This window comes from Suncus etruscus, chromosome 10, assembly GCF_024139225.1.
Source record: "Suncus etruscus isolate mSunEtr1 chromosome 10, mSunEtr1.pri.cur, whole genome shotgun sequence".
Classification (NCBI taxonomy): Eukaryota; Metazoa; Chordata; class Mammalia; order Eulipotyphla; family Soricidae; genus Suncus; species Suncus etruscus.
The window spans coordinates 40,794,462-40,811,965 of NC_064857.1; the positions used below are offsets into that span (position 1 = coordinate 40,794,462).

At 36.4% G+C, this 17,504-nt stretch overlaps 1 protein-coding gene across 1 annotated transcript in view; it reads right to left on the bottom strand.

Annotated features, from left to right (window-relative positions):
• Window positions 1-17,504, bottom strand: part of CHD7 (chromodomain helicase DNA binding protein 7) — a 147,213-nt gene that overhangs the window by 54,569 nt on the left and 75,140 nt on the right. The window contains exon 6 of the mRNA XM_049781939.1: window positions 9,149-9,204. Within this exon, the coding sequence (XP_049637896.1) occupies window positions 9,149-9,204 (56 nt within the window). The remainder of the gene's footprint in view (window positions 1-9,148; window positions 9,205-17,504) is intronic.

Below are 17,504 nucleotides of genomic sequence, written 5' to 3' on the forward strand. Positions count from 1 at the left end.
ACTGGGTGTGTCCCCACCACAAAAAAGAAAATAATATGAACAACTATGCCTTTGTTCCAGCTTTGACCTCCCATTAAAAAAACTTAATAAGCTGTTTTCATAAGTGAATGGATTATATATTTCAATATGAAGCAATAGCCACTATAAGATGATCTTAATGATGACTTATTAAGTCTTTTATCATTGAGAAATAATGTAATTTTATTAAGTTAACAAAGATTTAAAATTTAAAATACAAAGGTTAATTTAACAGTCCTAGAACAACATGGTTTGCTGCTTCCCTACACACACACACCAGTCTTCAAGTCAGTTGTACTACCAGCCTAGTTTTATAGGAGTTCAAAATGATGGTCCTTGGTCCCTTCGGAATTTCTTAGTCACTAAAATCTACCCTGTCTACCTTGTATTAGGCAAGAACCCTCCCTTTCACATTCACTTCAGTCTGCTTTTACACCAGTCCTAGCTAATGTAATGTGAAGGTTTTCCACCTAATTTTAACTTCCTAGACTCTCATAGGCATATAGCTAATGTATCTTTGACCTATTTTGTTGTTATTGTTTGTGGTGGTTTTTTGTTTGTCTTTGAGCTACACCCAGTGGTGCTCAGGGTTTACTATTGTTTCCGCACTCAGGAATTATTCCTGGTGGGGAAGGGGAACTATATGAGATGCTGGGGATTGAACCCGAGTTGGCCTATGAGAGACAGTTGTCCTTTGACCTGTTTTGACTTGAGATTTCAATATTCTCTATCATTGTTTTCCGCCTGCTTGACACAACATCCACTGCAACCCTTCACCCTCTTCCCCCTCCCAAGGCTTTATTCTATTGCTTTAGCTGTCTCTTAGGAAAGAAATGAGGTGATCAAATATATACCTCTTTCAAAATGTACTACTACTCCTCTAGCAATTAGGAAACTTTATACAATCTTTCAAAAACAATGATAACTAAAGAACTTCTATTATATGGATTATGATTGTGCAATATCTAATATGCATTCCCCAAAGTAGCCTCATATAGATACAAACTTTAACATGTCTACGGAGAAAAACAGTAAATATAGTACATCAAAACATTAGTGATTAGTTTGGGGCTGTAATTTTTACTCTGCATTTTCTAAATTTTCACAATCAGAAACAAATATTATTACAATAAACAATATCAGCTTTAGGGTTAAAGTGACAATCTAGTGGGTAGGGTGTTTGCCTTGCATGCTGACAACTCTGGTTCAATCTCTTGCATCCCATATGATCCCTGATCTGCCAGGAGTGATTCTGAATGCAGAGCCAGGAGTAACTCCTGAGCACTGCTGGGTGTAGCCTTCAAACAAACAAATAGACAAACAAAAATAAAACAGCAATTCTAGTTTCATCTTCACTTGATCAAAAAGGATAGGTGTACAGTTAGCACTCTGATCTTGCCTGGCATTTACTATCTTTGAAGCTAAAATAGTTTGAATATAGATGTGGAGTGAATAGTGACTTCAGGAAGTGGGTTCTGTCTTTCTGTTTGTAACTGGGAGTTGTAGATACAATTTAAATGATTCTAAATATACATTCAAATTTAAATTTTGAGTCACTGATTCTATCAACTGAAAAAGACCCACTTTTTTCACCACAAAGATTGAAAAGAGTATAAGAATGCTCCTAAACTCCACTATCGTGCAATACCATATTACATCATATTTTAGGTATTGGCCAAAGCTAGTAGACAAGGAAAAAATGAGGAGAGTAGTAAGTAGAAAACAGGGAGCTATTTTCACCAACTCTATTAGTAGATGATATAAATGCATAGTTGGAAAATCCTAGAGCAATTAGAAAACTAATTCAAACAGTAAAACAACTCTGTAATACGGCAAGATATGAAATTAACATATTAATAGCCTCTACTCACACAAAGACCAGTTATAAGACAATGTCAAAGAAGACTCAATTGTAAAACTTATGGAAGATGTAGCCAGAGCAATAGGATAGTGGGTAGGATGCTTGCTTTCAATCTCTGGAACCCCACATGATGTCCCAAGACTGCCAGGAATGATCCCTGAGCACAGAGCCAGGAATAAGCCTTGAGCAATTCTGGGTGAGGCATCACCACAAAAATTATGCAAAGGAATATTTAAAATTCTTTGTATAAAATACTAAATAGACCTGAATGATCTGGAGAAATACTTTTTTCTTTTGGCATGATCCAACATTATAAACCACTAAACTTATCACAATGTAAGTAAAGCGTGAACGTGCATTTATGAAACAAATCAGAATGGGATTTACATATAAATAGATAAAATAATATTTTTAAAAATTAAAAGGAAAATTCAGGACATTCATCTATGCTATTAAAATTAATTTCACTTACATACATTTCTATAAGGAATAGTGTACTACTATCCTATAAATAGTTAATGCAGTATAAATTAAATTATTAGATTCACAAATAAAACACATACATAGATTTTTTTTTTTTTTTTTTTTGGTTTTTGAGTCACACCTGGCAGTGCTCAGGATTCACTCCTGGCTCTGCACTCAGAAATTGCCCCTGGTAGGCTGGGGGGGACGGGGACGGGACATATGAGATACCAGGATTCGAACCACTGCCCTGTGTGCAAGGCAAATGCACTGCCTCCATGCTATCTCTCCGGCCCCATAGATTTTTAAATAAATATGTAATTTTAGTTATGATGAAAGTTACATCTCAAGGAACTGGAGCAAAGATGGGTTTTAAATAATGATACTGAAACAACAGTATTTAGAGAATAAGAAAATCAGAGTTATTCTTTATCTTGAGAATTAAGTACCAAGTGGATGAGGTACAAAAAATTAAAATTTACAAAAAATAAAATCACTTATGCACTGGAGGAAAACAGCAGAATTCCTCTTTACCTAAATCCTGGGAAAGGTTTTCCAACTGATTCAAGTCAGATCCAACAGAAGAAAAGAGTAATACATCTCTGCAATTTTTAAATTTACAATGCAAGAAACAAATAAAATTATGAGTAAACTGGAAGTAAACAGAAAGAAAATGCTGCCACAAAAAATTTTCCATGTATATAATAAAACTCTTAAAAACTGAGGAAAGAAGTAATATTAGGTAAAGGGGTCCTCAAACTATGGCTAGATGACATTTATCCAGTCTGGACCACTGGATGTTTTTGCCATTGCTGCCTATCCTGCTTAGCTGCCAACTCATTCAGGTTCCACTGTGTGTATGTTTGGGATGTGTGCAGAGCTTGAGTCCACTGCACTCCACTCCTCTTTCTGTCTGACTGTTCCTCTTCTCTCCTCCTCTCCTCTCCCTCTCCCCCCCCCCCCATCCTCCTCTCAGTCTGGGGCAGGGGTCCTCAAACTATGGCCCAAGGTTTACAACTGTTCAGTTTATTTTTTTTAAACTATAGTCTGGCCCTTCACAGGCCTGAGGAACAGTCCACTGGTTCACTGTTTCAAAAGTTTGAGGACACTTAGGTAAAAGACACAACTGGTAAACAGGCTATACAAAATAGCCATGAATTATATAAAAAGATGTTTTGCCTCATTCACAAGAAAATAATATCAAATGACAGTAAATATTATTTCTTACAAATGTTTAAATCAAGGCTGGATGGAGAGATAATATAGTGGGAAGGGTGCTTGCCCCTGAATATGACCAACTTGGGTTTATTTTCCAACCCAACATATGGCTTGCAGGAGTGATCCCTAAAGCACAAAGCCAGGAGTAAGCCTCGAGTACCACTAGTGTGGTCCTAAAACAAAAACAAAAAACCAAAAGGTTAAACCAACACACTATATTGGCAAGATCATTAGTAATTAGATACTCACATACACTGTTGGTAGAAATGCCATATCAAACAACTCTTATGGAAGGAAACTTGGCAATATTGGTCAGAAATATATATATATATATATATATATATATATATATATGTGCGTGTGTATTTACACATATATATATCATGAGTATATGAATTACTGTGTTACTTGTACCTAAAAATATTAGAAGCCACTTAGATACCTACACTAAAAGGAAACTGTTTAAATTATGATATAGCCACAAAAATGAAGTACTTACTACATACTGACAAGGAATGAATAACACGGATGTCAAATTATTTCTGAAATATTGTACTGTGGAAAAAGCAAAGTATAAACATGTACTGATACTGTACTCTTTCTTTAGGGCATAGAAAAGGCAAATAACAGAAAGCTAATATATTCCATACAGATTGAATATATATGTGTACTTTCATGCCAAAATTTACAAATTGAATATGATATTAATATTGAAAGGTGAAAGTACAGAATAAATCTTATATTATAATAAAATATGAAATAAATATTGGAAATAAAATAGGGTTTATTTATTTATTTTTGGACAGAAAAGTCCACAACTGGCTGTGCTCTGGGCATACTCCTTGATCTGTGCTCAGGGATCACTAGTGGCAGGGCTCAGAGATCAGATATGGTGCTGGGATTAACACCAAGACTGGCTGAATACAAAGCTTGTTTTCTCTCTTCAGGCCCTGGAAATAAAATTGGAAGCATCAACTTCAAGGCACTGTTTTATTAAAACTGTTGTTATAATCTGTGTAGTCAGCTACAGATATGTTTTATAATAAATATATACCTGTGATGTATGCCTATATGTAACTTTCAGATAGATATGTTCATATATTTATCTATATCACACATATCTTTGTATTAGCTACTGACAGTACGTAGGAGCAATGGTCCAACAACCTTGTGCACACTAAGAACACAAAATTTAAGTTTCTCAATGAGTCCAGAACAAAGATAATTGGAACAGTGACTGATTCTAGTAGTTAATAGAGAGATCCTGTTTCTTTTTTCTTTTCTTTGTTTTGTTTGTTTGTTTTTTGGGTCACACCTGGTGACACTTAGGGGTTACTCCTGGATCTTAACTCAGAAATCGCTCCTGATTTGGGGGAGCATATGGGACACTGAGGGATTGAACTACATTCTGGCTAGGTCAGCCGTGTGCAAGGCAAATGCCCTACCACTGCGCCACCACTCTGACCCTGGGAGATCCCATTTCTTGCTTTCATTAATGTTTGCAAACAAAAGTAATGATGAAGATTATGACCCAATAATTAACACTCCACAAGCCTTCAGAACTCTAAGCAAGAAGGCAAAGCTCTTATTTTTTATTATATAGAAACCCAACAAATTCAGTTGGAAAGATAGATAAGTAATCACCACTTAGTACCATTACTGGGTTTAATAATCTGCTGGTATTTTTTCACAATTTATTTATTTCAAAAAGAAAACCAGGTATTCTGTGTTCTATTTCCACGATTTTTTTTCTGTAAGTCTGAACTCATGTAGAAATCAAAGGTTAACAAAAACTTCATTTTATGAAAACTTAAGGCTTCATCTCACACAATTGGTCTTCTGTGGCCAGGTAGCTGAACCTTGGCAAGGATGCAGGGCTTCCCTGGAATCTAAACTAGATTTTCCTATGAGACAAGCACCATAGGTGCCACTGCCTCACTATGGTTCAGGGCCAAGGTCTATCTAAGAGTGCTATTTTGGGGTAGCTGACACTCAAAACTATTTTGCTCTGTTGATATGGTAAATCTCCGATAAGAGTCTTATTCTCCCCCACTCAGCTCCCTCCCCTGGTTTTTGGACCACACCAGCAGTATGTGGTCAAGCCATATTCCTGCCTCAGCATTCAGTGGTCATTCTTGGTGGGTTCAGGGGGACCACATGAGATACCACAGATCAAACTCAGGTTGGCCGCATTCAAGGCCAGCACCCTATTTGCTGCACCCTACCCGAACAAAGTCCCTATCTTTTGTTCTTTATGGGTTACACTGACTCCTAAATAAACCATTTTCGCCCTCCTTTTAGGACAATATAAAACCATATACATAATTTCCACATGTATTAACTCATTAGACTGTCCATAAAATGAAGACATCTAATATTTACTCAGTAATAGACAATTGTATTTTTTGGCTTGTTGTTTTTTGGGGCCACACGTGACGAAACTCAGGGGTTACTCCTGGCTCTGTGTTCAGAAATTGCTCCTGGCAGGCACAGGGAACCATGCGAGATGCCAGGATTGGAACCAACGTTGGTCTTAGGTCGGCCACTTGCAAGGCAAACACCCTACTGCTGGGCTATCTCTCTGGCCCGACAATTTTTTTTAATTAAGGCACCATGATTTATGAAATTACAGTTTTATTTCAGGCATATGATGTTCCCACACCATTCCTATCATCAGTGTCAACTTTGCTCCATCAATGTCCCTAGGTTAATGTCTAAAACCCCTGCCTGCCTCCTTGATGGGGACATTTTGAATTTGGTTGTTGTGGATCTCATGCTCTCAGTGTTGTTGATGTGATGGTTTAAGAAAATATATAAACCTCACCTCTACACACCAATGTACCTGAAGCTTCTCATTTCTATCTTCCTTTGATTTCTTTTCTTCTTTTTTTTCTTCTTTAATTCCCATTCTGTCTCATTTTTATAATCTATGGCTAGGGGTTATTTAGGCATCCTGCTTTGATATGTATAATACCTCCTCATTATCTGATATACCAGAGAAAAATGAAGTCACCTAGTATTTGTCTTCCTTTTTCAGCCTTATTTCACTTAACACAATATTCTCCAGTTCCATCCAAGTTGCATTTCTTTGCATCTGTTAAGTATTCTACAGAATATATATGAAATATATAAAATATATATTATATATAACATATAAAGTATATATTATATAATATATTATAAAATATATAAATATATATTTAAAAACACCTTATTATTCACTTATCTGTCATTGGACACCTAGGTTGAATCCATAGGCTACCTACTGTGCCAAATGTCATGGCGAACAATAGTGTGTATTTGTCCTTCTAAATGAGTGGTCTTGTATTTTGGGAGAAGACACCCAGAAATGGAACTGCTGGACCAGAAAGCAGCTTTGTTTTCATTTTTCTGAGTAATCTCCATACCTTTTGCCATAAGCACTGAATCAGACAAGATTCCCACCAGCAGTGCTTGAGATTTTTTTTAGCCACATCCCTGCCAACACTGACTCTCTCTCTCTCTCATTTTTTTAGATATTTGCCATTCTCTCTGGGGTGAGGTAATATCTCATTGCTATCTTAATTTACATTCCTCTAATAAGTAATGATGAGCAGATTTTCATGCTCATATTGATCACCTGTCTTCTTCAGAGAGGCATCTGTTCATGTCCTCTCCCAATTTTGATAGGGTTTTGGGATTTTTAAAACCTTTGTGAGTTCTTTATGTATCTTGGATATTACACATTTACTTGATATTTGTTGAGTGTAAATATTTTCTCCCCTTCACTCAGGTGTCCTTTACTTTTAGTCTCTGTTTTTTTTTTTTTTTTGCCATGTAGAAACTTTTAAATTTGATGTAGTACCACTTGTTTATTCTTGTTTCTGTTGCCATATAATCCTATCACTGGTGAAGTAGAAATCTTAACACTTTGCTAATATTTCCTCAAATAACTTTATGGATTCTGGATTGAACTCAAGGTCTTTGATCCACTATAGATTGGCTTTTGTGTAACATTTGCAATATAGATCCAGATTCATTTTAATTTTACATGTGGTTATCCAGTTTTCCCAAAACCATTTGTTGAAGGGTCTTTCTTCATTCCACTTCATGAGTCCATATTCTTTGTTAAAAATTAGCTAGTACCATGTTGTTTTGATCATTATAGCTTTGTAGTATAGTTTCAAGTTAGGAAATAAAATACCTCTCAGTTTCTTATTCCTTGGTCTGACTTTGGATATTAAGGGTGTTTTAGAGCCATAAAAATGTTGTAAGTCCTTGAAGAATGTCAAATCAATTTGCTTTGAATCTATGTAATAATTTAGGTAGGACAGCTATTTTGACAACAAAAACTTCCAATTCATGAATATGGAACTTTTTCCTTTTCTTGTATCTTCTCCTTAAATGATATATATATATATAGCTTTCATGATAAAGAGCTCTCATTTCTTTTATTAAATTTATTCCAAGGAACTTAATGTTTTGGGACCATATTTTGAATGAAGTAGACTCTGACCTCATTCTCTTCTATTTGTATATATTACCTGTATATATTTGTATATATTATTTGTATAAATGAATGCAAGAGATATTTGTGAGTGGACTTTACAGGCAGCCACTTTGCTATATTGGTTTAATGCTTCTAAGAGCTTTCTAGAGGAATTTTTAGGGTCTTTCATATATACTATCATGTCTTACTATCTGAAGACTTACATCTTTTAATGATGTATGGTATTTTTGAAATGCTGCTGTATTTAGTTCACTAAGATTTTGTTGAGGACTTTTGCATCTGTACTCATCAGCGATTACTCAGCACTTTTACTGCCAGACTATTTCACTGAACTTTCACAGTATATTTATTTTTTCATGCATGTATACATGCATGAATGTATGTATGTATGTTTGCCATACTCAGCAGTGCCCAGGGCTTACTCCTAACTCTGCTTTCAACAGATCAGTCCTGGTGTTGGGATCAAGTTACCTGATGTACATCTTTTTTTTTCCTTCAGAATTTTTAGTTGATTTTAAAAACTATAGGTTGACTCATCAAAATGTGTTTAGACCATGTATACTGCTAACATTTACAATGCAAAACAATAACTCTCTGTGGTTTTCAATTCAATTTATAAAATTCAAGTTCACTGAACAAAAACTTGAAAATAAAAGCCCCAGAGAACTAAATCAGAGCTCACTATGCCTTTAGTATGAGTGATGTATGTTCTCTAAAAACCTTTGTGTAACAGTGGGTTTTTGTGTGATGCTTGGCATCCTATATGCACAAAAAATGGGAGAGTGTCTACCGTAGTAACACTCATTTTCAGAGGATAAACAAATATTAGTTTGTTCATTTTTTTCTATTACTGCAGATATTTCTTGTCCTTGTTAAAAACGTTTTGGTTATATACAAGTTATGCAACTGCACACCAATTACATGTTGTCCAAAACAATTATAGTCACAGAGCAGAAAAGACAAAAACCTAGTAGGTCATCTAGCTTAAATAAACCAAACCAAAAGTCCCAAATTTCATAATTTTCCCAGCAACTTTTAATAAGTTAACAGCTTAAAAGTATATCCCCAACTTAAAAAAAATGAAGTCACAATTTACTTACAAGTTTTTGTATTTCACATAGAATTCCTCAACTTCTACCTCCTCTCCAGATTCCTTCTGTTAAAAATAAAAAGGACATTTCAGGCTCATGTTTCAAACCACCTACTAAAAGATTCCAAATGTAATGACTTCATTCACATGAAGGGGAAAGCAGCAGAGGATCTTCTGTGAGGAGGAGCACCTTGTGAGCTGGTGGGAGGCCAGGGAGAGGAAGACTGGCAAGTTTAGGCCTCTGCACGCTGCTCGGTGCGCCACGGCTCCGAAGACATGAATCACGTTAACTCCTCCCTAACCACATGCAGCTTCATTCACAACAACCTGACCCCAAATTTGGCTTTCTGCCAAACCCACAGTGTTAAGTAGACGCCAAGTGTACCATTTTCTCAGGCAGCAGCCAATTAGCAACTGCTCTCCTGAATGCCATATGTATTATTTTTGGCTGCCGCATGGCAACTTTACATTGTGGGTTTTGTAATGTTTTAAAATATTTAAAAGACATTTATTCCTCGATATAGTTAATAACTCTAAACAGGAGACCATATAAAACTAAACCTGGTTCTTAGGTAGTCATTTCAGGGTGTCGCTATCAGCATTTTAGTTTTACTCGATGGTACAATTAAAATCTCTCAGACAAGATGTCTCACACATGGAGGCAGCCAAGTAAAATTGACAGTCCGACACTACGTGTAAGGTTAGGCTCAAAGGTTGCTACGCCTTAGTCAAATCAAGAGTTCAGTGGTAAGATTATCGGTATCATCTCTCTTGATTCTAGCAACTGGGGTATATGCAGATGTTACTCATATTATTTTACGCGTCTCTTTTAATATTTTTTGGTCCTCTTGGGCTTTAGATTAGAACAGTTGTATTATGTCATTTTCCTCAGCCACATTTGATCAGATAAGTCAAGGATGTAAAACATAAACACCACTTACAGATGTTTAGAGATTGCTTTTACACTCTAACAAGAGCACCCAAGCCTGCCTTGAGGGTCACATTTGGCTGCTAAGCTGCCTCAGTGATGCTGCAAAGAAAATGAAAGCAAGTAGGAACATGACAGAGCACAAAGGAGCAAAGACTGGCACTGGATGTGCTCCAACCCCAAGTCTTCTAATTATTAGAAAAGAGTTAAATTTGAAATTCTCAAACACAGTGTTAAACCTAATTTTTGGCAGTTTTTCCATCTGCCTAGACATCAAAATAAAAAGACAAGATATTCAGTAGTATGGTCAAACTAATTAATAACTAATTAATTTCTGATTCTGCTATCATAGTCCACAAACTGCCAGAACTGCATTGGTGCATTAGGACATAGGTTCAATTCCCAATTCAGCATGATCCCCAAGTACTGCTAGATGTAGTCTCATCCCTCTTCCATATGGTGCACATGGTGGCTTGTCAGAACTGATGGGCTTGAGTAGTTATTGGATTACATACAGGACTCATTTCTGAGTTGGTATCACCGAGAGTGGCCCCCAAGTCCTAAGCAGTTACTTAGAGCACCTCCTCCAAAAACAAGTTTTGCAATTTCTATGGTCTGTCACCTGATTTCCTTCTTCCTATTAACTCTTCCTCTCCTGACCCTTTTGTCTCATTCAAAATGGTCACACTCTGCCATGATTTTGCAATGAGCACAAACTCACAGGATCAATAGTCTTGAACAATAAAGATGAATTTCACCTATCTAATTCTGTTCCCAGAAAGCTCTGACTCCTAAAGCCATCATCTGTCTGGCCCTGACTCTCATTAATACCCATTTTCTTGTTATCATCAGTTATTTCCAGGGGAACCTGCTGTGGAGAAGCCTAACAAGAGGCTCCAGAGCTGACTGAGAGGAAACAATTAGGTTTAGAGATGTCATTGGGTAACACCTGGATTTGGTGAAGGATGGCCATTGGACTTATTTCTTTTAGATGCTCCAAATTATAAGCTTGAGCTTTGCTCTACTGGCCAAAAAGTGGATAGTCATCTTTTTGCTCCTAGAACTTGTTTTGCACAAATCTTATCATACTGACCCTGTCTACTTTATTAACAATAGCAACATCAGAAATAAGTGTGTAAATTCATAAGACATGAGAGTGTCATTTTAATTATTCACTGAATGGTAGCCTCTCCTGAGATGAGCCTGACTTTCAGAAACCATTCTATAATATTCATACTGTAACTGAGTAAAGGATTTATTTCTACATAACAAAGTCCACTCAAAGTTACTAACTGGATAGTTAGCATTATACTTAAGAGGCCCCTAATGCAATTACATGCATTCAACAGAATGCCTCTGAGTGAGAAATGTGGATATTTTCATTAGACTCCAACACTAGTCAATCAAAATTCTTATTATTCACATAAAGTTTAAGTTCTTAAAATATTAAGCCATACTAGTCACTTTGTTCACATGAACCTATGACTGAAACCCAATTAGGAACATATTTGTAACCATGGCTTAAATAATTATTAAAAAATTAAAAAAAAGAAATAATACATTGAGCCTTATAGTTGCCTGAATTCCAAAACAGTTATACATTACATTCTAATCCTAATCTATAGCCTGAAAGAATGAGCAACCTTTTCTAAGAATCCAGTTAGAGTGAAGCAATCATGCTGGAGGAAACATAAACCAGAAGTGCAAAAAAGGGAAAATTTTAAATAATGACAAAAGGATGAGAAAGCTCCTTGATAAATAAATCAACAAGGCAACAGATCTCAATACTCATACTTCTGATTTAACCTACTATATAGTCGACAAAAGATACAAAATCATAGGTTACTTATTAATAAAATAAACTATGGGGCCAGAAAAATAGCATGGAGGTAAAGGTGTTTGCCTTGCATGCAGAAGGTCGGTGGTTCGAATCCTGGCATCCCATGTGGTCCCCTGAGCCTGCCAGGAGCAATTTCTGAGTGTAGAGCCAAGAGGAACCCCTGAGCACTCACTGCCAGGTGTCACCCCCAAGAAAATATAAAATAAACTATAATAAATAAAAAAAAAGAGACCAGAGAGATCGTACACCTCTTTGCACATGGCCAGCCCGAGTTTGATCCCTAGCTTCCCATATGACTCCACTGAACCTGCCAGGAGTAATTCCTTAGTGCAGAGCAAAGGGTAAATTCTGAACACTGCCAGATATGGCCTCCAAACAAACAAAATAAATGGGATAGAGTTCTGTCATCTTTATGTACTAATATCTATCTATCTATCTATCATCTATCTATCTATCTATCTATCTATCTATCTATCTATCTATCTATCTATCTATCTATCTATCTATCTATCTATCTCTCTCTCTCTACACATAAATAATAACTTTAAGTAACAGTAAGTTACATAGTTACCTATAGAAAAGGAACAAATTTTAAGGATTTGCTTTTAAAACTACATGTGATACCAAAAAAATTAAGTACTATTCCTCAAAGACAAGTGGCTTAAAGCAGAAAGAATGACATGAGAATTAATTTTGAGGAAACCCCCCCAATATTTACACAATTAAAAATCCATCCTTAAATCTACTTAAAAATACAAATACAAATATCAACTATGTCAATTTCCCACACATTATTTTTGGTCTAGGAAATGCACAGGACATCCCTAACTGTAATGAGAATGTCAGTAGAGTTCTTGAAGACTGTACAACTTCCACTATAATGGATTGCCCTTGCTAGGCTGTGGTGAAGAGGTGATCCAACATTGACAGCTACTTACTATCTGAACCCTACTATGTGCCAGCCTCGTGGACAGCAGGCACTGCGAGCTCACAGCCAGTTTCCATCCAGCTGCCAAGGGGAGATAAAGGCACCTTCTCAGAGCCAGGTCTTCAATTATTCATGGTAATAGGAAACAGACCAGCAGGCATAGCTAGAATCCACAGGAAAATCTCAAATTTCCTTTTGTTTCTATTTGCCACAATTCCCACCAATGTTATTAAAGCTGATAGCTAAACTATTTATTTCAAGAACTGAATTAGCAGTTTAAAAACTTATCAATTGCCATATTTACAACCTTCTAAATAGCTTTTAGTACCTTTTATGAAATACCAATCAATAATCTAGAAGCAGTTCAATTCATCTCTTCTTCTAAGTTATTTCCTATAGTATTATCTTCCCTTTTAGAGAAAATTTTACACTACATTTTCTCCATCCTCAACTTCCCCAACTCAACAAATATCTTCATGTACAAATAAAGTCATTTTTAAACTTCTATAATAAGATCATTTATATCCATCAATACATGGTAACAATACCTATTCTAAACTACTTTTAAAAGTACCCACTTTTTTTTCCCAAAGGATATGGAAACAGGGGGGATGGGAGAATGGATGAACTGACATGGGCAAAACAGAAAGCAGTGTCCTACATAATGCAGAGACTAAGTAGCTCTGAATAATAGAGTTAATTATAATCTGCAACCCCCAAACCTGCTGAGTATGCTTACTGAAGCACTATCAATTGGATGAAAATTAATATATCCCATCCAAACCACAGGCTATTTACTCAAACAAGTCACTTCACTTCAGTGAAGGGGGACTATTCTTTAAAAAGCATGTCAAGTATTTAAATTTTGCCATATATCTACAATTCACAAATTAATTATTTTAGAGTCATTAGCGGAACAAAAATGCAACCTTTCTAATGAGTTAAATAGTGCTCATTTATACTTGAACAGGTGGGAAATTTGGTTGAGATTTTTATCATTTAATTCATTAGAGAGGAAATTCTCGTGTTAAAAGAGTCACCCATCAGCCACTCCATACTCTCTGCTCTCAGTTGGAAATAACTTGACATATTGCTCTCTTGTCGCAATATGAATGAGGCCTGTATATTTGAATACAAAATCACTTTTAAATACACACAGTACAGAAAGCCATTCCAACAAGACTACAAGAATCTTACTGCTATTACAATAGTATTTTCAAAGATTTTTAGGTGATATATGAATAGCACATGTTGTCAATCCAAATATGGATAGCATATTTAGACTGGTAGTCCATTCATAATTTCTCACATTGGCAAGTTATACTGTTTATATATTTTTCCCGTTTAAATGTTTTACACATCAAAATATTTAAGCTGTATCATCCATTTTGAAAGCATATAAATGAAAACTTTCAAAAAATGAGTGATTCAAGATTAAAGAAACCTCTTTCTAGAGATGATAAAAATTGTATGCTGAGATATGGAATTGGATTTGAGTATTTATGTAATTCTTCAAATAAAATACAGCATCTTATAAAACTGGGCAAGAAGAATAAGATGGTCTTGATAAAAAAAGTTATCAAACTAGTTATGCCAAGAACTTACTGTATCCTTGAAATCAACATTTTTGCTAACTTTGATTAATGCTCTAAAAGTTACACTGAAAATAGCTTTCTATTCCACTTCTGTACTGAAAAAAAATATATATATATATATATTTTTTTTTTGGTTTTTGGGCCACACCCGGTAACGCTCAGGGGTTACTCCTGGCTATGCGCTCAGAAGTTGCTCCTGGCTTGGGGGACCATATGGGACGCCGGGGGATCGAACCGCGGTCCATCCTAGGCTAGCGCAGGCAAGGCAGGCACCTTACCTTTAGCGCCACCGCCCGGCCCCTGAAAAAAATATATTAATGAGTTCTACTTGGACATTTAAAAGATGTTGTAACAAGTATGAGGAAACACCTATTTGCTAGAATGAGAAATGAAAGCTTCTATCCTGGGGTAATAGGGAGATGACAAGAAACATTTCTTTCTTTTTTTTTTTTTTTGGATTTTTGAGCCACACCCATTTAATGCTCAAGGGTTACACCTGGCTAAGTGCTCAGAAATTGCCCCTGGCATGGGGGTACCATATGAGACGCCAGGGGATCGAACCACGGTCCTTCCTTGGCTAGCGCTTGCAAGGCAGACACCTTACCTCTAGCGCCACCTCACCAGCCCCATTTAAAAATATGATTCGTTTGTTATATTATTATTTATTATTAATTTTTTTAATTTTGAACCACACCCGGTGACGCTCAAGGGTTTACTCCCAAGCTCTGAGCTCAGAAATCTATCCTGGCTTGGGGGGACCATATGGGACACCGTGGTGAATCAAACTTACAACTTGTGGGGGCAAGGCACCCAGATGCCTAACTGCTTGCACCACCACTCCGACCCCTGACAAGAAACATTTCTAAAGAAAGATTAAAGATTAATCCATGTTTGTGATTTTTATGAATAGTAATTGTGAATTCTAAAAGTCCTCTATGGGGGCCAAAGTGATAGCAGGTAGGGCACTTGCATGAGGCCAACCTGGGTTTGAATCCCAGCATCCCATATAGTCCTCATGAGCCCTCGGAGTGATCCATGAACACTGCAGAATGCAGCCCAAAAACAAACCAAAAAAATCCAAATACATTTTCTTTGGAGACTTTTTAGTGGCTTCTTACTCTGAAGAGCAGAATAAAAACTAGAGTAAAATTGAATGTAACAGCTTCAGTACTGCAAAGAAAATTAACAAATATAAAAAGGTAATCTACCTAATGTAGGAAAATATTTACAAATCCTATATTTTACATGGTATATATACAATTGAAAATATTTTCAAAACTCAATAGTACGAGTCAGAAAGATTGTATGGGGTTAAGTTGCATATCTTACAAACAGTATTTTCAATTCTGTGGTTCAATTCTCAGTATAGGGTCTCGAACATTTCAAAGAGTGATACCAGAATACAGAGCTAGGAGTAAGCCCTGAGCATTGCTGGGTGTGGCACAACTACCTACCACTACAAAACAACTAGAAAATCAATAGTAGAAAATGTATACTGGGGGTCTGAGTGATAACAGTGTTTGCAGTGATAGGGTGTTAGCCTTGCACACTGCCAACCTGGGGCTTGATCCCCGGCATCCCATATGGTCCCCTGAACCTGTCAGGAGTGATTTCTAAGCACAAAGCCAGGAGTAACCTCTGAACACCAGCAAATGTGGCCCCAAAACAAACTAACAACAACAACAACAACAAAAATAGAAAATGTAAACTGTCCAATTAAAAAAACGGGGAGAAGATTTGAATAAGCATTTTTCCAAAAAAGACATAGAGATGGCGAACAGCATGTGAAATGATATACAATATCACTAGTAACCAGGGAAGTGAATGTTGAAAACAACAATGAGATATATCACTTCACATCTGTTGGAATGGCTATTATCTAAAAGACAATAGCAGATGATGATGAAGAAGTAATGAAAAGGGAACTTTGATTGACTGTTGGTGAAATGTAAATTGGTGCCGACACTTGGAAGACAGTAGTTTGACTGTAACTCAAAATTAAAATAGAAATACTGGGAGCAAGGTAGTTTAGAAGGTAAGATGCTGGCAAAACAAGCTGCCAAACCCAGTTTGATTTCTAGTATTCCATGTGGGTGGCCCCATGAGTGAAGCCAGAAAAACAAAACAAAACAAAAAAACAAACCTTAACACTGCTGGGTGTGACTTCCAAACCCCAAAATTGAAAAGAGGAAAAAAAAGGAACTACTACATCTAGCATTCCTGCATCTGCATGTTTATCCAACAAAAAAAGAAAACACTGGAAGCCGGAGCAATAGCACAGTGATAAGGCGTTTGTTTGCCTGGCATGCGGCTGACCATGGACGGACCTGGGTTTGATCCCCAGCTACCCATATGATCCTCCGAACTTGGCCTGGATTGATTTCTGAACTCTGCCAGGTGTGGCCCAAAAACCAAAAACCAAAAAACCAACCAACTAAAAACATTGGACTGAAGAAATAATACAGCAGCTTGCATATAGCTAACCCTGATTTGATCCCTGGCACCACAAATGAGTCCCTAAGTACTGTGAGAATAATGCCTGTGCACTGAGCCAGAAGTAAACCCTGAGCACCACAGGGTGTGTTCAAAAATAAAAAATGGAACTCAAACTGATCTAGGTATTACTCTCAAGTTCACTGTAGGATAACTTACAGGAGTCAACTGAAGAAACAAATATCCATCAATGGATAAATAGAGATAATGTGATATAAATATCTTGAGTTACTTGATTCACACATCATGTATCATGTAACTTTTTACAGAGATACATGTTGAGAAATCACTGGTAGGTAATTCCTTTGTTGTTTGAATGACTTAAAAGCATAACGACACAAATGTGAACAAGAGAGCCTAATACATAATTATAGTAGCAATATGATATAGTTTATAGGAACTCTGGAGTTAAATGATATATATAATCTCTGGGAATCACCAGTCTCTATGTACACACAATGGATTATTATTTAACCATAAGAAAGGAAACCTTTTTATCTTTTATGATGAATTTGAGGGCACTGAGATAAATAAGTCATAAAGGAATGAAAATATCTGAAGAGGAAGGGAAAATGGATTCAT